The 23,759-nt window shown below is 40.8% G+C and overlaps 1 protein-coding gene across 11 annotated transcripts in view; it reads left to right on the top strand.

The window, feature by feature from the left end:
• The window catches only part of LIMCH1 (LIM and calponin homology domains 1), an 860,130-nt gene that overhangs the window by 609,089 nt on the left and 227,282 nt on the right, over positions 1–23,759 (top strand). For 3 of the 11 annotated variants that reach the window (XM_085642181.1, XM_085642182.1, XM_085642180.1), the window contains exons 8-13: positions 811–1,063; positions 3,404–3,694; positions 13,983–14,291; positions 17,764–18,021; positions 19,411–19,761; positions 20,840–21,127. In XM_085642181.1, coding sequence (XP_085498307.1) covers positions 811–1,063; positions 3,404–3,694; positions 13,983–14,291; positions 17,764–18,021; positions 19,411–19,761; positions 20,840–21,127 — 1,750 coding nt within the window. The remainder of the gene's footprint in view (positions 1–810; positions 1,064–3,403; positions 3,695–13,982; positions 14,292–17,763; positions 18,022–19,410; positions 19,762–20,839; positions 21,128–23,759) is intronic. The other 8 variants (XM_085642184.1, XM_085642183.1, XM_085642186.1 and 5 more) reach the window with 5 other exon arrangements.

Here is a 23,759-nt window from a genome sequence, read left to right as displayed (position 1 = left end):
TTAGCTCAAGTTGGCTGAACATTTTTTTGGGGGATTATGTAGTGGTGAGGGCAAGTGGTGCTAATTATAAAGTTCCACTTTTAAGTGCAAACGATGCAGTGCTGTGTCTTTAAGATTTCACGTACGTAATGTGGCAATCTGTTTATTTGTAATCAGTTTTAAAACAAATACGCTCAGAATTTTATTAAAAGAAAATATTTAGAAATTCCCTACTCTAACAGGTCCATCAGGGCTGCTTGTTAGCAACCACTTGGAGATGCGGTCTAGTGCTAAAAAGAACACTTGCTACAATCCACCAATTGAATCTTGCATGTCATTTTCGCTCAGAGCACGAGACTTACCATGGTTCAAATCTAAATTCTTTGCATTGCAAATGGGTCCCTATTCGCATTTTAAAAACAAAATCGACTTCTAACATTTTGGAAAGAAAATATGTGAACTTAAATTAACGATCAAGAAATGTAATAATGGGAAACATGCCTTGGTAAATTGAGGGTACTCGCATAACATGTAGAAATGATTCTTTTTATGAAATTGCACTGTTGAAATCAGTGTCAAGTGTGCATTGAATAAAATGACAAGACATCATTGATTGTAACTTGGTCTAAGACATAAAATCACCTCAAATTAGGTTGGTTGATGTGAATTCTTTATATTTATGTGAGAGACTTGGAAGCAGTACTAATATCCGCCACGCCCTGTCCCCAAATCTAGATTATTGTTTTTTGGTCTTCCTTGTCCGCTGTGCAGTTTAAAAAAAACATGATTACTGAATTGAGTACTGAAATTGTAATTTTTCCTTCGTTCCAGGGAGAGGCAGTGACTCTGAATCAGACTTTCCACATCGAAAGATACCAGATGTAAAAAAGGACGATATGTCTGCTAGGCGGATTTCTTTTGGTGAAAATAAAGTTTTTGTGCCTTTTAACCAGTACCTCCCAAACAAGAGTAACCAAACTGCCTATATACCGGCTCCTCTTAGGAAAAAGAAGGCAGAGCGGGAAGAATACCGTAAAAGCTGGAGTACTGCCACGTCGCCACAAGGAGGAGAGAGGCCTTTCAGGTAACTAACAGCGCGATGTTGTGTAAATATTGTCAGGGTTGATGACTGTTTCCTATTTGACCTATTACTGCAAAGATGGGCTTTCTGTGGTCAACACTGTGCACAAACCCAGGACTACCTACTGGTGTTCGGGGGGACACAAACCTTTTTAGATCTAGCTTATGGACAACTCTCACTAATACCAGCCTCATGTTTTTTTTTTAAAGTCCTAATAAACATTCATACTGAATACATACAGGGGTTTTCATTTAGCCCTGTTTATTCATGGGCTGTTTAAAGTACCATTCAGATTATCCACCACACCATACATCATGGGGCTTTAGGGCAGCCCGCTTCTCCATTGACTGTCTTGCACTCTGTGATGGAACTTTGCCTGCTCACATGCGCACAGCTGCCTGAACGGGAGTGCAGTTCAGTGGTAGGGATGGTGTGCCTGAACTGCTGGGCCACTCCTTTATTTTTATATATTTTTTTTATATGTTTACCATTTTTTTTGCAAAACGCATATATTTGATTTTTTCAAAAGATATTACTCACATACCAAGGGCATTCCTATTGGCTTTGTCAAAGCTTGGTCTTTCTGGCAGCCGAGCCAATTTGATGTTGAAACATAGGGGATTCAGTTTTTAATAGCACGCAGCGTGCAGTTGGCCACTTGTCTTTTAAAGGTTGAGCTCTCAAAGATTAAACCAACAGCATGTGATTAATTTTGGAGGACTTATCATATATAGTGTTGCTGGTTTTCTCACTTCGGTATTTATACCTGTTGTCATTACAACTTGAGAGGATGATGCAGGGAAAATACTGAGCACATTTAAAGCACGTCTCATAACAGCATACACCTTGCTTTTTATAAACTTTTAATAAACTTTAAGATTGCTAGCCACAGAAGTGACCTAGACAAATGTATCATTTTTCCACCTGACTTGATAGACCCAGAGATAGCAGTTTTATCTATAGGTAGGGTTACGAGATGACTTCCTGGCCCTGGAGACACCTTCTTGGGTATTCCTTTTGTGAAGCGTTGCAGTCCGCTCCTGTATTCCAGCTGGTTCAGCTGAAGTGCACCAGGACTACAACCCCACATTGCATTCGAGTTTTTAATGTATACCCAAGACTGAACTTCTGTCTTCAATACACATTAAAGTAACAGATTTGTGTCCGGAGGCAAACAAACCTGCCTCAGTGAACATTCAAGAATAGTAGTTCTTGGAATTTGTAAACTAGGAGGGTATTAACACTTATGAGGAGGCCATTACATTGCGCAAATAAACTTTCTCCAGCATTTGGCTTTGGTGTAGGAGAGAGACATTAATTGGACCTCCTTTTACAAAAAAAAAACAGAGTGATGACAAAACACACATTTTTTATGGTTGAAACTGAATTTGTTCTCCTTTGTCAAACCATCTCCCCATTTCCACATAAGTCTGTAATACTAAAGGGAATCTCACTGTTTGACCCTCGAATCCAATCTTTGAAACTTTCTACCATTAAATGGCAAGTATCAATCCTATTAAAGTGAGTGTTTGCTGGAGAAAGGATTTGTACACCTTCAATTCAATTAATTTTTATTGTTTTATTATTTAAAATCATACAATATATACTTATAAAAACAAAAACAAATCCATATTATTTATTTTTTCATTTAGGCATAAAAACGGGGTATTCGTTGTTTGGCTTGGAGATGCCGCATTTTATAAAAGTAACACATCATCATATCTGATCAAATTTCACGAATAAACTCCAATTTCCCTTTTACCAATACCTGGACAAGTGCAAGTCTTATTGTGCAATTTCACTATCATACATGTCCCATATGTGCTCTTTTATACTAGTTCTGCAAGTTTCGTTGCAAAATTCCTGACATCTAATCACCGGAGTCCAATTTCTTTTTTGCCATTAATATAATTTTTGCAAAGGCAGAGATCAACTATATCTGTTGATTTAGGACATCATATAAGTGCTTGTCTACAAGACCGAATTCTGCGAGTGTTAAAACGCCTTTTAAGTGTCGCTCCTCTTTCTTCCTTCAACTCTCGGCATATACAAAGTAAATGGATAATGTTTTCTTCTCCTTTTTTGCATAATTGACAGGGCAACAGTCTTGTTGTATGCACCCTTGGCATAGCGTGAGATGATCCTGGGAAAAGACCAAATCGTGCTTTAAAAAAATTATGTTTTAGTTTTGTGGACAAAGGAGTTTCTAAATAGGTTTGTGGCTAGGCCATTTTGTACTCGTTCATGATTATCCATGCATGCGGTCGTTTTTGCAAGGGATTCTTTGTCTTTCTGCATCGATAGTTGCACAAAGTGCTAAAACCCTGTTAAATAACTCAATAGCCAGAGGTACCCCGAGCAGATAAAGGAAGAACATGTTGAAGTGTTGTTGGATGGCAAATTCGATGGGCCAGTTAAGGAGGATTCCTTGGCAGGCCTTGGAGGAACACCGCCCAGTGTCCAGCCAGTTAAGAATCGGCACCAAGTTGTTACAAAGGACCAGACACCGACTGAAGGGCAGACAGAGGTTTCAGCAGACAAGCTGGGTCAAGATGATTCTGAGGAGCTCCGAAAATTAAAAAAGCTGGAACGTATAGGCATCAAGGTCATGCCAGCAGCAAAGCGCTACAACAGGTTAGCTTAGCATTGTGTGGCCGTATGGCACTTCAGCATGACCTCTTTGCATGTAACTTCCACACTTTGACCCATGTAGGACCCTCTAAAACGGAAATTGATAATTTCCGTGCCCATCAGTTAATTTCCATTCTCGTTTCCCTCCTCCTTCCTAAAATCATTAGTTTATCTGTGTTACTAATGTATTGTACATATGCAACTGGCGCGGATTTCATGTACTTGCTGTTTTCCTGTGATGTAATGTTATGGACTACCAAATATTTGAAACTTTAGAGACCATTTTTGCAAGCTTTGGTCATTTTCAGATTGGTATAATATGTTGCACCCAAGTCTAATTTTGCATGAGATCTGAAGTGCAGGAATGTCTTTAATATCAATGTTTGTTTCCTTGTATAGCAGTTTGTAAACTAGTATTTGACGCAAAAAAATTATTTAGTTTATGCAAAGGAATGCATAAGGTGGCCCAGACTATGCCGTTGATAATTGCTGAGCTGCAAGGTTCCATTTTTAGGTCCCACCTACTGGACAGCACATGTGTGATCTGTCGGCACGTATTGTGAGCTTACATTGGGTTTATGGCCTGCCCTTTGCTTACATTTGGTTGGCTTTGTATTTCTCATTTGCTTTCCTTGCTGCATATTTGCTAGGGCTTTCCTTCCTGTTTTGTGCGTTTGCCCGTTCCCTGGAGCATAGACACATTACTCGTGTCCTTCCACGGAGTGCTTTTGAAGCGCTACTTTTTTCTTTTTGTTTAAGCACTCCACAGGAGTGCATGTGTTCCTTTTCTCACCTTATTACTTCTCTCCCACTTTGCCGCGCTTCGTGTTCCCCTTTTTCACCCTTTTGCTTCTCCCCATACCCCCACGTTGCTTTCTGGGCCATGTGCTTCTCCTCGCCAGCTCCATGTTTCCCTCTTTAGCCTATTTTCCCGCCACCAGCACCCTCTATGTTGCCCTGTTTTTGTTCTGCGCCATGCCCCCTTGTTGCTTCCGTCCCATCACCCGCGCCCCATTGCTTCTTTGTTGCGATCAGGATGCTGTGCAGCATTGCTAAAGACCACTGGCAATGCCAGTAAGTCCCAAAGGCAAGACTTATTGTCTTTGCCAGTTCTGGTTAATAATATACCATAGAGTATCAAATACGGAGAGACCAACCCCATAGGTAGAAGAAGCCACTAGAAAGAAGCAAGGGTGTGCCCTGAAGTGGTTTAGTTCCGGGCACCGGCAGCGTAGCCAAGCTTCTTAGTCTGGTACCGCATGGATCATATTCATGCTACTCCGTTAAAAAGCTGGCATGGCCTACAGATTCCTTCTGATGTGAATCATTTCATTCCAGTAAGGTGGTGAGTGAAGCGGTGCAGTCTGTGGTCTGAAATGCTGCGGGACACCTGCCTCTCTGGATCAAACTTTTCAGTTGGGTAATTCGTGTTAGACTAAAGAGGGCAAGTATCGCACAGCTGTGGGCTTATCTTCTGAGTGTGATGGGATGAGTCTGAAGAAGACACTTGGGCCATTTTATAGATGCAGAATAATGAACTTGTAGCTTTTACAGTTCATGAAATCCACAAGGGGAGAGTGGATGATGGAGGAAGGCTGTGCTGTGTGTCCTGAGGCATGCTGCTGAAACCTGTGTGCAAATTCGTCATCAATCCTTATAGAAGTATGTATGTATAAAGTATTTTTACAGAGTGAATCTAACCAAAAGACAGGGTAGCGTTGTACATAGTCATAGACGAGCATAAAGACAACTAGTAACAGGAGAGGAAGCTGGGTTGTGGACCGTTAATGTATTGTAATGTAGTGTTCTTTTAAGAGGTGCATCTTCAACTCTTTCCTAAATTGGAGCAGCATTGTAGTTGTCCTGATGGATATAGGGATGTTGTGCCTGATCCCGGAGGCATAACTGGAAAAATCATTGTCTTTTTTCTTTTTTACACTTCCTAATCTACAGTTGTGTTGGTGTCCTGACTCGGGTGTGCTAAGAACCATCAGAGATGGTGAGATTATCTGCAAGAAAAGCGGGGGGTGCTGTTTGAGATGACTTTGTTGGTTTTGAAGACTTGAACTGGCCAAGTTAGTCAATGGAGTTTCATCAGGATGGGGTTCTGCAATTAAATTTCTTCAGGCTTTGGATGAGATGTGCTGCAGCATGTAGGTTGCCCCTAAACGGTACGGTGTCTGGGAGGCTTTGGAGTAGGACTTTACCACCATTCAGATGTGAGCATTTGAGAGCTTGAACAGTAGTTTTGACGTTGCTATCTGGAAGTAATAATTTCACTTTCTTTGAACGAGAGAGCTGGTACTAGGTCGTACTTGTTCGGCAATATATTCCTTGGCAGTGAGGTTGGTGTCCAGAGTGAATCCATGTAAATTGGCACCTGCTGAATGTTGAGGTTCGAAGCTGTCAAGGTTTGTCATTGACCACTGTTTGTAATGTATCTTGCTTATTGGTCTTGGCAAATTCTGTCTTGTTTGGGTTGAGTTTCAGGTAGGTGCTGGACATCCAGGTTTGGATGATGTGCAAGCAGGGTTTGATGTCTAAAGCAGGGGATACTTTAAAGTAAAGTTGTATATAATCAGCTTATTGGTCAATCTTGATGCTGTTGTCTGTGAGTAGAAGTCTTGGTAGAATGCTCCCATTTCCACAAGCTGTTTCCATGGACAGGAGCAAATATTGTCTATATTTCTGGTGTGTGTTGGCTCAAAAGATAGTTGAGCTTAATTGTGTACTAAAAAATAATGTATTTTTTAATTGAGTCCAATGGATGCTATATTGGAAATGTAATAATAGAGAGTGAGCAATATTGCTTCCAGAGGCTGGCTGGCTCCTCAAGGTCATGCAGTGGAGGAAGCCTGTTCTAACAGCAGTATGGAACAATGCCTGGGTATCCCGGTGCAGTGAATCTGTGATGCATTCCTTTTTCATTTTTCAACATACATGCTTTAGCGGTTGGATGTCTGACTCCAAACAAAAATAGTCCGTTCACTCATTTACGGTTTCATTTCTTTGGAGACCTAGTCATGCTTTCACTATGTTCTTTTACGTTTGCAAATGAGAGGGTATTGGAAAGAACATTATTGCAGCATGCCATGAGGCGGCTTCTAGACATCTCATGTGTTCAAAAGCATCCACTTGAGACCCTAACCCTAGGCTATTAGTGTATGCAGTGCATGCAAGCAATAATGATTGGAGTCACCAGTCTCTTAAGTTTTGACAAAGTTACAGCCGAGAAGGATACTGAGAAACGGCTAAGAAGTGAGTTGCCACTTGTAAATCACTGATTACTTATGCAGATCCACACACATTCCCTTTAGTTACCTGTGTAAATTACACCTGCTGTAAATTGCTCTTGCAAATCCTTGTGATTTGTATAAAGAAGAACATTTTAGCAACAAGCTCTGCTGCAAGTCCTGAGCAGGGAGCTTAGTTAGTCAAGGAAAATGTGGATTTTTTTCCCTGCAATACAACATTTTTCTCTTTTAAACCCCCTCCCCCTTTTAATAAGTGTAGGAGGAACGTGTTTTCACTTTGCCGAATTAATCGCACAAACGTACACTTTTGCTTTGTGATATAACAAACCTTCTTTAAAATACCTTGCTTTGCTACTATAAACTATCATTGTATATACAGATCACGATTACTGTTCGAACTCGTCTGGGAATATTCACTTTGCCTTCAATGTAAGTTAACCATGAGTTTTGCACATTTGAAATCTGCACGTTATACAAGTGTAAATTACACATGTATGTGCATTTTAATTAAATGACCGGTACAGATTATCAGCCGCATCTAGTATGCACTTAAGAGCCAAAATCTTACTTATCATTGGGAAGCACATTGGTCAGATGTTACTTGTCTAAATAAATTCTCATTTAGCTTGGTACGTTTACCCCGTCATTTCTTCTTCTGTGTGATACTTAATGAATTCACCTCTCTTTGAAAACTATTACTCTTGATACTCCCAGTTAAGGGGCGCTTGCTTTTAAACCGATAGTTTTGCTAAAGAAATGCTTCCCATTGGTAATACTTTGATACCCTTTCGAGAATCGCCCTATAGCGCAGAAAAATGCAATCTACTTTGATATGCTATACATTATTTGTGTTTTTTGGAAAAGAAATAGTAGTAGAACAAACTCAGCAGAAGATGTAGCACCAACCTTCAGCAAACTCCTTGTCTTCATTCAGGGTGAACATTTGACCTATGATATGTCCATGCAGCTTTCCCATTTGTATTTAAGTTTGGTGATTCCCGAGCAGTGGAATCATAAAGCGGTTGGGCGCTAATTTTCTGTGTAGTAGCACTCGCATCACTGCGGCCACCCAGGGCCAACACTGCTCTTTGCTTGTAAATGCAATGTTTTGGGTGATAGTTGAAGACATTTCCATCGCCTCATTTTACAAGAGTAGAATGAATGCTGAGGGAATGCTTGGAGTAAAGAAGATTGCTGTGTGCTTTTTGAATATTAGTTGATAATGGCCACCCCCTTTGGTTACGTTCTAAGGTGACACTATCCATACAAAGTCTTATTTCGAAGCTCACAAAAGTTGCAAACTAGGTGTTTAACTAGTGATCATAATTAGTTTGAGAAGTGAAAACATGGGGCAGGGTAAAACGTGCCAGGTTTTTGCAGTACATAGTGCTACTTTCTGGGATGTTTTCTAAATTAGTAAAGGCTTTGTAAGAAATTGGGTTTCTGGTTTAGGGAGGTGGAACTTTACTCAAGTAGTAACCACAATTCATGTCAAGGTTGAAGCCACAAGCAAACCCTAAATTAACCTCTGCTCAACTCTCCGGTAGCTTGGCACAGACCATTCAGGCCTAACTCTGAGGCAATGTGTAAAGTATTTGTGCAACACTTCAAACAGTAGCAAAATGAAAACACACCACAAAAAGTATCCCACACCAGATTAGAAAAATACAGTACATTTTATTTAACTAATACAAGACCAAAACGATCAAAAATCCAATCAGTAGAACTGTAGATATGCAGGCAGTACAGGGACCTAGTTAGGCCTGCTGAATAAGAGTACCTTAAATCCTGGTTGCAGAGTGTTCTGAGGTCCTGCATCGAGGATGCATCACGCAGCCGGTCAGAATTGCGTTGCTCAGTATGTGCTCCGGGGAGCTGTGCGGCTGCGATGTGAGGTCATGTATCTCCGTCGAGGATATGTTGGAGAGGGAAGCTTGCGATGCTAAGTCCTGCATTATGGATGTCTCACATTGGCTGGTTCCAAAGAGACTGCGGAGCTTGCAATGCAAAGTCCTGCATTTTTGCCAAGGCTGCTGTCGAAGAGAGATGTGCGATTTGAGGGCATGTGGTGGGGATTTACCTCGTAATGGCGGTTCCGATGAGGCTACAAGGTCGATGCAGAGTTCTTGCGTTATAGGAAACCCTGCAGCAGAGGAGACAAGTTGGTTCTGCTGGATCCACAGATGGGCTGGCAGAGCAGCTTCAGACTCACTTCCAAGAATCCAGGACTGGGGTGGTACCACTTGGCAGGGTAGGGTTCACAGTTGCAGAGTCCATGTGCTTGTTATAAGAGACTAGCCCTTGGTCTCACTCTGGTGGTCCTGTGTACAGGCTGCAGGTCTGGTCCTTCTCACCCAGGCAAGAGGGCAGCAGGTCAGCAAAGCAGGCCGAAGCCCTTCAGGACAGCAGTCCAGCAGAGTGAAAGTCCTTTCAGCAGCATAGCAGTCCTTCTTCGTGGCAGTCTTTTGCAGGTCCATAAGTGTACTGAAGAGTTGGTGTCAAAGGTCTCGTATTTATATCTGGTGCCTCCTTTGAAGTGGGAGAAGCTTCTAGAGGCTTCCCTTTGAAGTGCACAGGTTTCCTGCCGTGGCTCCAGACTAACTAGAGGATATGCAATCCTTTGTGTGAAGGCAGGACACAACCTATTCAGGTGTAAGTGTGGCTGTGCCTAACTCCACCCTCCCATCCTACCAGCGATGGCCCTTCCAGGCACACCTAAGCTCTCTGTTGTATGTGGCTGTCTAGGAGCAATGCACAAATACCAACCGACAACTACATCAAGGTATGTGACCCAGAGACTGGCTGAAGGCATTAAATGGCTAAGGCAGGAAAAAGCTAGCTTTCTAAAAATGGCATTTTCAAAATTGTATGAAGAAATCCGACTTCACCATGAAAGAAGGTATTTCATTACAGTTTCAAAGACACCAAACGTGAAATGTTTACATGGTCCGATTCCGAAGTTACAGGTTATTAAATGTAATTAGATAACCCCAAAGTTATCTTATGGTAGAAGCAGGTCTTGCAGTAGTGAAAAAACGAATTTAAGAGTTTGTCACCACAATGGCATGCCAAACTTAAAATTACATATCCTACTTTTTAGATACATTGCACCCTGCCCTTTGGGCGGTTTTGGGCCTACGCTAGGGGTGACATACTTGTATTAAAAAGGCAGGTTTGAGTCTGGCAAAAAGGTTTATTTTGACAAGTCGAAATGACGGTTTAAAACTGCACTCACAGGCTGCAATGGCAGGCCTGAAACAGGTTTAAAGGGCTTCTTAAGTGGGTGGCACAATAAGTGCTGCAGGCCCACTAGTAGCTTATAACTTACAGACCCTAGGTACATGTAGGACCACTTTACTAAGGACGTCTAAGTCAATTAAATATATCAATTGGGGACAAGCCAATGCTACTTAGTTTCAAGGAGTGAGCACATGCATTTTAGCCCTGGTTAGCAGTGGTAAAGTGCACAGAGTCCTAACGCCAACAAAAACGAGATTAGAAAAATATGGAGGAGGAAGGCGTAAAGTTTGCAGGAAGACCACCCTAAGACTGACAGGTCAAACAGCCTCCAGAAAGGTTGTTGTAGTCCTATAGATCTGTGAGAGGTCAAAAAGAGTAGGAGTTACATTTAAAGTGTAGCTCTGCCATAGATTTGAAAGACAGTTCTTTCGTACAAATCTGGAAAAAAATATTTTTTACAGTAAATTAGACTGACTATGGTGTTGTGCTCCTGCAGTGTAACATTTATTTATACTGGATGGTTTGTGGTGATATGTAGGGAGCACAGACCTAACTTCCTAGACTTGTAACATACATTGTGCACAGTGGTCCCAAGCAATCGACAGTCGATTCTTCACAGGAGAGACAGGGGCATGATGTTAGAAATAGTTAACTCACAAGGTTCAGTGGGTATTGACCAGATAGTACCAGATAGTCACTCATTAAATTTGGCAAATGGCTAATATTGTGGTTTAAGTCCAAGTAGAATGATACATCTTTGTTTTGTCTTTTGACACTTTGATTACTTCATTTTGAAAATGCCCCACTAATTACAGATAGGAATGTACGTTACTCTTGGTAACTTGACAGATGCAGGACGTCAGCCAAAATGTATTCACAGTAATACGGTGGATCGGACATCTTCCAATTATTGGTATATGCCCCACATCATGTAACTCTAAATCACACCCTTTACCTTCTGAGGTTGGATACAGCTTAATTACCAAAGCGAGTGCTTAGCACCATCCTTTTTTAGGAATATTTTGGTGCTTAGCACCATGATTTTTTAGAAATATTTTGTCTGCCTCACTTAGCTGGTCAGCATAACCCCTTCTGGGAATGTTACTGGAAAATCATTTCAGACTCCAAGGGCAGGTGGAGTGTTTTCTGTTGACCAATGATCTCAGTTATTATGGAACATGTATATGATAAATCAAATGTAAAGCCCACGGCACAGATGCGGATTGACACGGGGGCAGTGGAGAGGACTATAAACCTTATACAACTGGCCAGACTATTGGTTTGAACGCAAATGTCACTGTGAAATAAGTAGCTGTTGGGAATGAGGCTCAGTTGATTCCAAAGTTTTGATTCCAAAGTTTTGATTCCAGTGATGGGTGTATTATTATCTTAAAATAATAACACCTATGAAATAAGGAGGGGACCGGTCAAGCTGGGTAAGGGCCCCAAGATGAAGATTCCACAAAATTACTGAAATGAGATTGTATGTTTTTGAGAATTATTCTTGGGCTGTATTTATTAACACTAAAACAACTTGTTCACGTTTAAAAGCATCATTAAACATTTGCATGAATGAATATAAAATAGATGCATTCAATATTATTATAGGCATTGAAAGGCAGTCAAGAAATTCCTGTTGCATAATCCTCCCAAGTCCTACCTATTGCACTCATGGTTGGCTGCCCAACTGGTCCTTCCAGTATTTCATACTTGGGGCCCCTTGCCCAAACTGTGGGGCTCCTGCCGAATTCTTAAAGAATAATTTTCACTCCCAAACTAGAGAGAAGAACCAGCTCAGATACTGACCTCCTTCCTTCCAGTTGCATCCCTGTGGGGACCACCTGGCACCCTTCTGGGTGCCTGGGGAACTGGGCCATAACTTGGTTCCCTGGCACAAGCCTCAGTTCACTCTTCCCTTGGGCGTTATTGTGGAGGACCCACAAAGGGTTAGAAGTAGTAGCATAAGGGCCCGCCACACTCGACCAAAGGCTGTGCACAGCATGGGGTTATACCCAATCACCAAATTTGTGATGCATGATGCCAAAGTGTCTGCCTGTCTTGTGGCCAACAGTGAGACTACAATGCCCTAATGAAACACAAAGACAAAAAACACATGCAGTTCACCAAAACACATCTGTAATAAGAACCCCTCCACCAAACACTGAACAAAGAGGTCGCTTGCCTGCACCTTTGTCCCCTTTGCTAGGCACTCCTGTACCCACCCCAGCCAATCAACATCCACCCTAGTGCAGTTTGGTGGTAGTACGGCTTTGCAGGCTCCCACTAAACCATTGGTCATCATTTGAAAAATGCCCCCAGCATATTTGCTGGCCCCTCCTCTACCTCCAAGTCTGCTCCTACTTACAGCACACTCCAATGCAGGATGCACCTAAAATCAGCTTAAATTGATTAAATGATAGTCAATGAAAAATGTTCTATTTAGAATTTGTTCTAATAGGTAAAGCATAAGTGAGCGAGTTTGTGAATGGTTCTTCTGGAAGATCGCACCAATGGCTGGTGAGGTGCATCCCATGTGGTATTTTGCTGGATTTACATAATTTGTATTGTGCATTACCGCAAAGCAAACATTATACATTATCATCACTGTACAAATTAATATAGATTGTATCTAGACTTCAAGATCAATTTACACACCTGTATTTTCTGTTTTCCTATCAAACATTTTTTGTTCATCTTTTACAACAGATTACCAGCAATGGAACACAACAAAGGTCATACTAAGACATTGCACATGTCCACATGTAGAAGAAAACTAGCTACACAGCCTGCGTGTACATTTCATTAAAAAGTCACCAAATATCTCTCTTAAAACATTGTCTCTTAGTCATTATGGAGGGGGATTTGGTCATCTCAAGTAGACTTGAGCATAGATTTTCAGTGAAAGAAGACTTGAGTTTCAGCCATTTCCATTTCTCATTATTCAGAGACCTAAATCCGCGAACAATATTCAAAGCTGAGTCTGAGTTTACAATTTCAGGGAAAGGCAGACATTCCTTCAGTACTAATATGTTCCTCTTTAAAGTTAAATTAAATAATATCACAAAGCCTCAACTTGTGCCCTGCCTTCTCAAGTCTTGTTCCCAAGATATAGAATAGCATCTTAGTTGAATTAAGATGGGACCCTCCTTTACCTCCTTCAGAACTCAACTGAAGAGTCGCTCCTAATAGGGACCAACACGCCCTTCTGCCTAATATATTATGAAAAGACTTTGTTCAGAACACAAATGTGGACTCACACTAATGCGACAATGATACCAAGGACCACATTGTGATATAGTATGACCTTCTTGTAACCTATTGTAACACACGTATGTTCCTTTTCTTTACAGAGATGTAAGGCACAGTAACCTCTTTAAAACTTTTTTAAAAAATAGCACAATAAAATCTAAATAAAGTACGATAAAAGACTTCTCTTGATTAGGGCAACATTTACATACCAAGGAGAATGTTTGAAGCATGCATTTGTTTAATCTGTGGCAAAGCTGTGTAACAATGTTGCCTTATATGTGCTCCCAACTCACTCTCAGTTTATCAGTTGATACCTGGCCAGAAGGTCAGTATTTTGTGATTATTAAATGGCCGCCCTGCTTGGTTGAGTATTCAGAAGAGAACAGAACGCTTTGTTTGTCATAAATAAAAGTTTTGAGTTTTGTTTACTTATGGCATCGTGGATGTGGTTTATTACTAACAGCATTCACTTGCATGGGGCTTCGTATGTGGGTTTTTTCTTCTTTTCCCACGTGGAGTTCAAAATAATATTTACTTTTAACTGCTAGTCATAATCAAACCTCTGAGGATCATGGCACCAAGCCAGGAACACCAGATATCATCCTTCGCAAAGAAAACACGTTTTTGGCAGGCTATCATGGTAAGGGCTCGGACTCTGAGGAGGACAACGATGGGTGCAGAGTTCCCGATATCCAGAAGGATGACCTTGCAACACGAAGAATAAGGATGAACCAAATCAAGCCAACCCCAGTCAATCAGGTTCCTGTAGGACTGCACAAAGTCCAAAAAGGAAACAAGAGAGAAGATCTCCGACTGCCCGCTCAGGAGCATTCGGAGACCAGCCCAGCTCTGACCAGGTATTGCAAATAACCCAAGTGTTTTTACATTTCCCTCTTTTTATCCTGTACTGCATAGAGTAGGCGTGTTAGTTCAGAATCAAATTTATAAGAATTGGGTCTGCCTCTCATTTATAAAAAGCTGCACTCTAGGTACTAGTCCATTTTTCTTTAATGTATTACTTTTAGGATTTTGTGTTGTTGGGTGCACAGAGCCGGAAGTAGTTACCAACGTTCTTTGTGAGAGAGAGCAAGAGAAATTGGCATAGGAGCAGTGGTATGGGGACATTGAGGAGATGTGTCCAAAGGGCATTAAAGATTTAAGAATGGAATTTTTTAATGTCTTGTGAACGTGATGGGATCAGGTTTAATGCAGATGAGAAGTGGAAGAGTGCTCAGGAGTTGGCATTATGCATACGTTTTATATATGCTGTGTCTTTAATTACTCCATGGATTTTCAGTATTTTAGTTCCTATTTGTGTGTATATTTTTAAGCTGATCTTTGTTCCATTACGTATTCTTGCTGCGCTCCATCCTGAAATCCCATACATTTTAATTTAATTGTATAATATGAACAACTGTTTGCACTGCTTGGAAAAGAAAAACAAAGTACAGTCATAATCACCATGTGAAACTTAACATATTGCTTTTAAAGGGACACACAAGAATCTCGGGTTTTGCAAATATGTCTGAACAATTCTAGTAATTAGCGGATATCCACACCAAAGGTCAAGGGTGATTGTAAGCAAACGTTTCTATTTGGATACCTTTAATCCCCATTTCCTATAAATCTACCTATTTTTTAATACCCCTTTTCGTACTAAAATAGCTTATTCGAGCTCCCCATTCCACCCTCTGCGCTCGCAGCTGCCAAGTCTGTGGCATGGATGTGGCTTATCATATAATGGTAACAGTATCTATTCCTCTCTTCCCTGACATCTCCATGCTCTTTGAAGTGCTGTAATTTAATTATCTGCTCTGGCTACCATCGCCTGATAACACACTGTGTGCTTACCCCTCAGTAAAGTGGCAGCTAACTAACCAGCACTAAAGGTATTCTGTCGGTGATTGATCTTATCTTGATTGTATTGAAGTGTGGCAGTTTGTTTGAATTTTCTTCTTGACTTATTATGGGGTGGCAATTGCCAAAACAATGTTTTTCCTCCTTTAAATAACTAAAACGACTGCCGTAATTTCTGATCTCTACACCCCTTTGTAAAAGGCAAGATTTTCAGAAGATTGAAAATTAGATTTTGTCTAACGGAATTTTTAAGTTGGCGGATCAGGCTTTAATTCCAGTGAATACATTTCCAGCCATTGTCTATAAAAGCATTTCTTATGTTAAGCACGGCACACATTTAGCTAACCTATGCCTAAATTACATGTAGGATTGGATGTTTTTAGAGTATTGACTCTTATTCAGAGTTGCTCTGTTATAAGAGATGCAAAACAACACTCATTACAAATTCCCCTTTTTCCACAGCATCAGGGTAATTTTTGCACACAATTAATATTTTGGGATGCATAAGGAAGAACCTGGATTTTTTTTTCTCACTTGATTTTGCACGTGTTCTTGACGCTACCTCAGAAGGTTTGGGCTTGTATTTTTCTCCTGGGTGCATAAGGAATGAGATCCTGCATATAATAAAACCGGCAATCAGTCATGGCTTACATGTCTCTCTAAGCTTGTAGAATAAGAAGTGCAGACTTCAGCTTGACAGCTCGATTCCTAAGTCCCCTTTTAACTTGATGTCTCCGTTCCATTGGGAAGAAGCTTCTGTTCTAGGCACCCAGATCCCATTTCTAGTAGACTGTTTAGCATTTGGTAACCATTTTACCACCACACTGTGATCATGAGTCTCTTACGTAAAGTAAAACATTGCTGTTTTTTTTAACCACAAAAACAACAGTTAAGACTTTTAAAGCGGTCAAACACACAGTTATGACTCCGAGACTGTCATCATAACAAGCTCAAATATATACCACAATCAAACACGATTTAATTATCCCATCAGTGCCTTGAAAAAGCTGAAGGGAACATCCTCTAAGAGCAGACCAAGTTAGCTGGTATGCTCATCAACAAAGCAAATGTTGCCACTGTTCTCTGCCCCGCGAATTCTTAGTTTCAAACCAGCGCAAGATTTCCCTGAAGAGTGCAGTATTTCAGTTTTTACATAATTGCCTATATTCCACTGGGAGTTGGGTCAGTCCAGGCCAACAAACAGCACCTTACAGAATCCCTGCTTGCCCTTGCGTATCAGGTGTTCTGTGACCTTTCCTTTTAAACTCGTATCTTACAGCTTTACGTTTTTCAATATATGAAGTCTTAGCAAAGTTTAAGATTTAGCACTGAGAGATAATGCCCTTTTCTTATTTGCCACAAGTTAATTTCACTGGACAAGCTGCCCAGCACACTCCATAGAATGGAAAGCCATGGTCTTCACAATATACCAACAGTGTAGAAGTAGGACATATATCATTCCTCATAAAGAACTAAAAGTAAAATCGAGCAAGTAATGAAGGTCTGTGTGACGTCACATCTGCAATCTAACAAGAATCTTTTATGGCAGAGAAGTGCTGTTTCCTTCTTTAAGTGGTATTGGCTTATTGGAATATTTTGAGTGTCTGTCTCAAAGTTTTTTGCATCTGAACAGTGAGGCGGGGCTACTGGTTGTTTTCATTTAAAAATAACTTGTCCCAGTGAGATTACATATAGACAATAAGCACTTTACGTTTGATAGCTCAGTTCAATATTCAGACACTTGCATTCGGGAGAATACATCGGATTTGTTAACCTGAGTGAGAACTGAACTGTGTTGTGGGTAAATTATAGTAGAAAATATGCAATCTATGAGTGATGTAAACTTTGTTGAAACTAAAAATATGAATCGGATTTACATTTAAAATCAATGTTTTAGGAATTTAGTGCGGGCAGAACAGTGTCTTGTGAGTGGTTAATAAAAACTTCCCCATGGGCTCAATGGTGCAAGTTGTTTTTGCTTTTCAGAGAGTTTTAGTAAAAGAAAAAATACTTTGCAGATGTCTCCATTTTCGTTTGTTTGAACTATCAGCCCTTCCTGCAGCTTAATCAGACTTCTTTAATGTGGCTTTTTGAAATGTTGAACAAATTGAATTTGAGTGAGGAGAGAAAAGTGAACAGATGTTCAACAAAGAGGCTTGATTTAGGATGGTGAGTAAGCTTAGTAGTGGCGGGAATAGAAGTGTCTGTCACTTTGAAGATGTATCAGCAGGAGACACTCATTCAGGATTGCTGTGGTTATCCCTGCTGAGGCGGAGTCTTAGTGGAGTCCACGCTGGCATGGAGTGCTGACCAGAAAGGAAATTGATCTTCATTGCAAGTGATTATCGGTCTCGAACATGTCTGTTATTTTGTCCTTTTTATCGACTGCGCCAATTCCTATTAACACGCTGCTGTTGTGTTCCTCCACCCATGCAATGTTTTCTGTTCCTGTGGAAACGTTTGCTGATCTAGTCAAAAACAGGGGCCATTGGAAGAGGGGAAACACATTTTGACACGCAAGGAAAATCCATTTCTGAGCCTCTGTGAGAATGAGTCTGAAGAGGAGGAGGAGCCTGAGAAGATTCCAGACATTCAGAGAGATGACTTGGCCAAGCGCAAAACTCAAGGCAGCGCTTCGCAGCCTCGGGAGCCTCCGAGCTTTGTCACCGCCTCGATAACCAAGGCAGACTTAGAGACCTGGGAGAGGCTAAAAGTGTCAGCGGAAACGAGGTTGGTTGAGCTGCATTTCTAGACTTCAGTAGATGTGAACGGACACTTTATAGACAGCTATGCACAGAAACATTGAGTTTGAAAAGTAGCACAGATCTATAAACCTCTTGGAAAGAAAGGCACCCGCTTGTACTCGCGTGCTTTGTCTTGTGACCCTTTAGTTTTATTTTGATAAAGACATCACAGGGCCATATAGCACCCTATTGAAGACCACATAAACCCTTCTTCTATAGGTAGTGTGAATAAGAGTAGCTCCTCTGCCCTCTATCACACGGCTAACATCCGCAGCCACTTTGTAAGTCAGCGTGGTTTACACATGCATGCACCTATGTATGTACACATACAGGTCCATGCCTTCCTCCTCACACTCAGTCACTTTCCTCTGTCACTATCCTCCCTCCTCTGACCACCTCTCTCCTTTCATCTGTTCACAGCATCTGTATAGGAGCATATACTTGTGCTTGATTCTCCACTGCAGTTATTATAGTGTTTTTGACGATATTACAAGCCCTTTGTTCACGAGCTGCTCAACCTGTTGCCAGGAAGAGTGAATATGTGAGGTTTATTATTCTGCCCTGGAGTCTTAAGTGTAATTTAAAATTGTTTTAGAAACTGGGTCTTGCCACTCTAGAAAAATATTTAAGAGAATTGCATTGTGCTTTCAGTGTGGGTGGCTGGAAGAGTATTAAATGACCACATTGCACCCAGAACCATGACCTGGAAAGATTTATTTGCTGAAGTGGAGGTTGCAATGCTGCACCAACAACCAAGAGAGGCCAGTCTCCAACTCTCCATTAGCCATTTCCATTTCCACGGCGCGGATACCAAACGTTTTGCGCCTAGAGTATTAATGTATACATATGGGTTTGCACCCGAAAAAGGAGGCCCTCTTTTGAATGCAGTCTTAACAGTTTGATGCATTTTTTTGACCCCACTTTGGAGTCCTGTCCTAACAATAATTGTCTTTGAGGTGGGAATAGTGTCAGAAATCAACATAATTTTTTCACTCGTATAGAGTCTGCCTGTTGTGATGAAAACTAGCTTTTATAGAAGCCGTACCTTGTTGTCTGACTATAAAAAAAAAAAAATACAAAATTAAAAAATGCCTTCACAACCGAACACATTTTTTATGTGACATATTTTTTATTGTTGATGAATAATTTAAATAAAAAATGTTTGATGTACTTTTTAACGTTTACCAAATACCCTCTCCACTTTTTCAAAAAATATTTTCCGTAACTATGTAGGTTCTTTACATGCATCATTTTGGCGTCATCATTAGACCAGTTAGCATTTATTTTATCTGTTCTGGTGTTCTTTTTTTCTTTCTTGTGGTGCTAAACCTATATTTCTTGTTTTGCATTTTCAATTTTTTGATTGACTTGTTAGTGATGATGAGTCCAGGCTTCCGTTGCCCAATGATAAATCTGATAAATCTGATTCAAAAGCCACAACGGAAGTGCCAGTATCAGTTGAGGATGACCTTGCCTGCCGTAAGGCAAGAGTGCCCAGAAAAAGGCCTCACCCCAGGCAGAGGTTTGTGCATTTTGGACCCGTTACCGAGATTGACCAGCAGAAATGGGAGAAGCTTAGCATAGCTAAGCCCGAGGCTGTTGACGAAGCTGCCATAGAAAAATCTAGTACCCAAGCTTGCGCTGCAGCAGTGTCAACGTCTCCAGCTTGTGCACCGAGCCCCCACAGCAAAGATCAAGAAGAGGAAGTATTGCATCCTGACCCCAGGTATTTGAGACTGTTTAGTGGCTACTAACTGCATCGAGATTGGATTGTCACCAGATAACTGCATGCAAGGCCGCCATAGGAATTGAAAAAATCAGAGGTCATGGTTTAGCAACCAACCGGAAAGACTAACTTCAGCCTAATTCCTTAAGCTATGTGAGATCTGTCTTTGGGTAATGAGGACATTTGTGCTTGCTTTTTCAAGAATGATGTAGAGTCCCCAGGCAAGCATCCACCATGCAGACATCATACATTGTTTGCTCGCTAAAGTGGTATTTTAAGAAAGCTTTTGTAACTCTTTATCTTTTACAGTGTGGGTGCTCTCCTTGGTCTCTCCAACAGGCCTTATAAACCCAGTTTTGCCTTGGATCATAAGTCACTGGTGTCAATGAATTTAAACCAGTAGGGTTTGCGAACAGGCTAAACTCACAGACTAAGCAAGAGCCGTCACCGCTGGTCACCCCTAAATGTGTCATTGGGTACTGCCCACAAGGTTTGCGTTTCAATTCTTAGCTTGTTCCTAAATGAGGGCTGTGAGTCATAAAAGTACAAGTATGCCTACATGGTTTGGGTACTAGAGAGGCTAGAGATATCTCGTCAGAAAGCTCAGAGGCTTTAGGTAGGTGGAGAGGGTGGGGTGGGGGGGGGTTGTGGGCTCACCTGGAATCTGCCAGGCTTGGTGTGAAAGGGGCAAGCTGAGGCATAAAAATTACTTTTGAGAGCCCATGATTTTCAATTATTACCAGTTGTATATAACTAGCACCCATGCTAAAGGGCTTACATAGTTTGTGACCTGATGCTAGTTGAGAGAACCAAATCCATTCCTCATCTCCTTCAATATCAGTAAGGAATGTTTTAAAAAATGTGCCTTTTTGAGCTCAGCTACTTAAAAGTCTGACGCATGTTAGCGACATACCTTATGCACATGTTGTTAGGTATTTGGCTTCAATTGACAATTCCGTATAATATCTTTTGACCTATGGAGACGCTATCCATACTAACTGCTTAATGTTTGGCTTCAAATTGGTTTGTTATTTCTTTATAATTATCCTTTTCTCTTCTTGTCAACAAAACCTACTAGTGAGGTGATAATGTTGACGGCAAATGAAGTTTCCAGAGAAGTTCCTACAATATTAAAATCTCAGAAGCAGACTGTAACCATTCTAAGTGGAGAGCTGGAAGTTAGTAAAGAGGAGACTCGTCGCCCAGACTCCACTAGAGATGACATGGGTATGAGAAGGCTAGGTGCATTTCGGAAGATGGCTTGTCCAGATGGAAATGTAATTTCATCAGTTTCAATTGTTCATCATTGTATGCAGAAGAAGAGCTTTCCTGAAATGTGCTTTACGACTCATCAGAAAGAAGAGAGGTTAGAAATGGCAAGACAAGAACTCTATACTACTGCTGATGTCTGATAGGAGCATTAAAAGATGCAAGGCAACAGCTGTGAGCTTTGTGAGAGATTCTTGGCTGCCTTTGGTGTTTGAAAGGCACATTAGAGGATGCTCAACTAGTGGTGTGAGCTTGCTGCAAGCTTTTGATGTATGAAAGAAAATGCAAGGATGCAGCGCCAGGAGAACTCTGGGTATTTGTGCCTTTTACAAATGTAATAACATAATAAGGCAATAGCAGGGAGCAAATTGCTTAGTATTTTGGGTACTACTATGATTACACCCATGTAAAGTAACTCTTACTAACATTTAACCCAGCTTTCCCCCACATAAAAGAATAGGTGGGGAAGCAAACTATTGTTAGAATGAATGTCAACAATCTACATCACAAAACATTCGACTGACTTTAATTACCTCAGTGGACCTGGATGCAACAAGGGGTACATCGTGATACCTATGCAGAGTTCTGTTTTTACGCTCTGGTTTTTTCCCGTTGCCACTCATCTTCTAGCCATTTTAAGGCAACTTGACTTCTACCTATAGATCACTTACAATGATATACTTTTTTGGACTTTAAAGCAATTAGATTCAGTTTCGGTTTATAAGTAACTACCAGCTGCACATCCCTCAATGGCTGTGTCAGATAGACCTACTTTGCTCAAAAGGCATTAATGCATAGTTTTTATTTAGTTAAGTTGTAATGCTCTAACCGGATATCAAGACCATTTCGCAGCTCTAGGAAAGCAGAAAATGATTCAGGAATTGATTCATCTTGAGAGACAATATGCAAATTGATGGAGGAGAAAGATGGTAAAAAGTCAAAATTATGTATATTGGCCCTGTCCCTTTGAAAATGTCTGATGATGAGTTAGAGAATTCTTTGACAAGAAATGTTCTCAAAACTTTTTTTAAAGTTGCTAAGGTAGCAGTCAATCACAGAATCCAGCAAATTCCAGAGGTGTACTGCCTTAGGTCCAATGGGTTTTCTACCTTGTGTGTTTTTACACTTATATTTATTGGAGAGGATTTAAATGTGAATAGCTGGATCTAATTCCTTGCCTGGGTTGTACCAGGGGTTTTCTCTCGGGTAGAATTTAAAAACGAATCTTAGGACTTTGAATTTTATCCTTTCTTAATTGGAAACCAATGAAATTATTTTAGGGTTGTGGTGATATGATTCTGTTTTTGAAACTGGGACAGTCTTGTAGCTCGATGTTAAATCATTTGTCGGTTGTGGAACATTGTGTTTAGGGTGCCAAAGTGGAGTACACACATTAGTCTAGCCAAGACGAGACTGAGGGCCTAATTTAGATCCTGGCAGAGGGGAATACTCCATCATAAACGTGACAGAGATCCTGTCCACCATATTAGGATCTCATTAAATCCTATGGATATCATAATACGGTGTACAGGATATCGGTCATGTTTGTGACGGAGTGTTCCTACCACTGAGATCTAAATAAGGCTCTTATATGTTAATCAATTTCAATTGTACTAGTGTTGGAGCATCTAAGTTCTATAGGCTACCCCTCTAAGCCATTTTCTCTTGGTTGTACTCAAGTCCAATAGGTGTACATCTGAAATTGTTGTTGAAGTTGGTCAATCGTATCCACTAGATTTTGCATGTACATATTGGGGAATAGTGACAAAAGATGTTGCCCTTAGGAACTGTAGATGGGATGGATTTGGTTGACGAAGTGGCATTGCTTAGTCTAACCTGTTGACTTCGATCTGACATGAATAACTTGCTCTACTTGAGTCCTGGGCTGTTTATGCTAGCCCCTTCTCTTAGTCATTGTAAAAGAATGTCATGATTCACTGCGTTGCATGCTGCTAACAGGTCTGAGACGAATGACTTTAGAGTTGTTCGTGTCCAAAAATGACAAAAGGTCTCTTCTGAGATCTTCCAGTGTGGTTTCAGTGCACCTTTTAGCTCTAAAACCTAACTCGTAGACATGAAGGATGTTGTTTTTTTCCACAAGCGTTGCAAAGTAATTTCAGCTTCCAGTACCTTGCTGGGAATCGGTAAGCCAGAGATGGGTCAATAAATGGCAGGCTTGTGGGAATCATCATTCAGCTTTGCAAAAAACGGGGTTAAAAGAGTGCCTGCTAATGAGCTTTTAGCGACAATTCTACACCTTTATATGATTTCTGCAATTCTGTAATGTCATTTACTCGGTCATCCAGAAATGTAATGCATTCTGTAGACCAAGGAGAGGAACAAAAAAAGTGATGGGTTGACTGTTCATTGGGTCCACCTGCAGACCATGGCTCTTGAGGGAGAGACTGGCCTTTATGTGAAAAGAAAGGAGCATCAAGCATGACAAATCTAAAATAACATTTACACTTATCAAAAGGGTTTTTATCTTTAAAGGACTGAAAGACCCCAACTTCCCCAGAGTGTTAGACAAGGCGCCAGATGACTGAGACCAATAATGTAATCAGTTAGAAGCTTGAGATACTTCTGCAAATTATTGATGTGATGGTCAACATGCAGTTCCTCAACAGATCGAAAGTTGGGTCTATCTAAAAAATGTTAATGTAATATATAAAAGTTTACTTTCTGGGGTTCTATACAAATGTGAAAACAATCAAATGTATGCCTTCAAC

This window comes from Triturus cristatus, chromosome 2_2, assembly GCF_964204655.1.
Source record: "Triturus cristatus chromosome 2_2, aTriCri1.1, whole genome shotgun sequence".
Taxonomy (NCBI): domain Eukaryota; kingdom Metazoa; phylum Chordata; class Amphibia; order Caudata; family Salamandridae; genus Triturus; species Triturus cristatus.
Note: the sequence above shows the minus strand (reverse complement) of the source record. Positions and strands in the feature narration are given on the sequence as shown.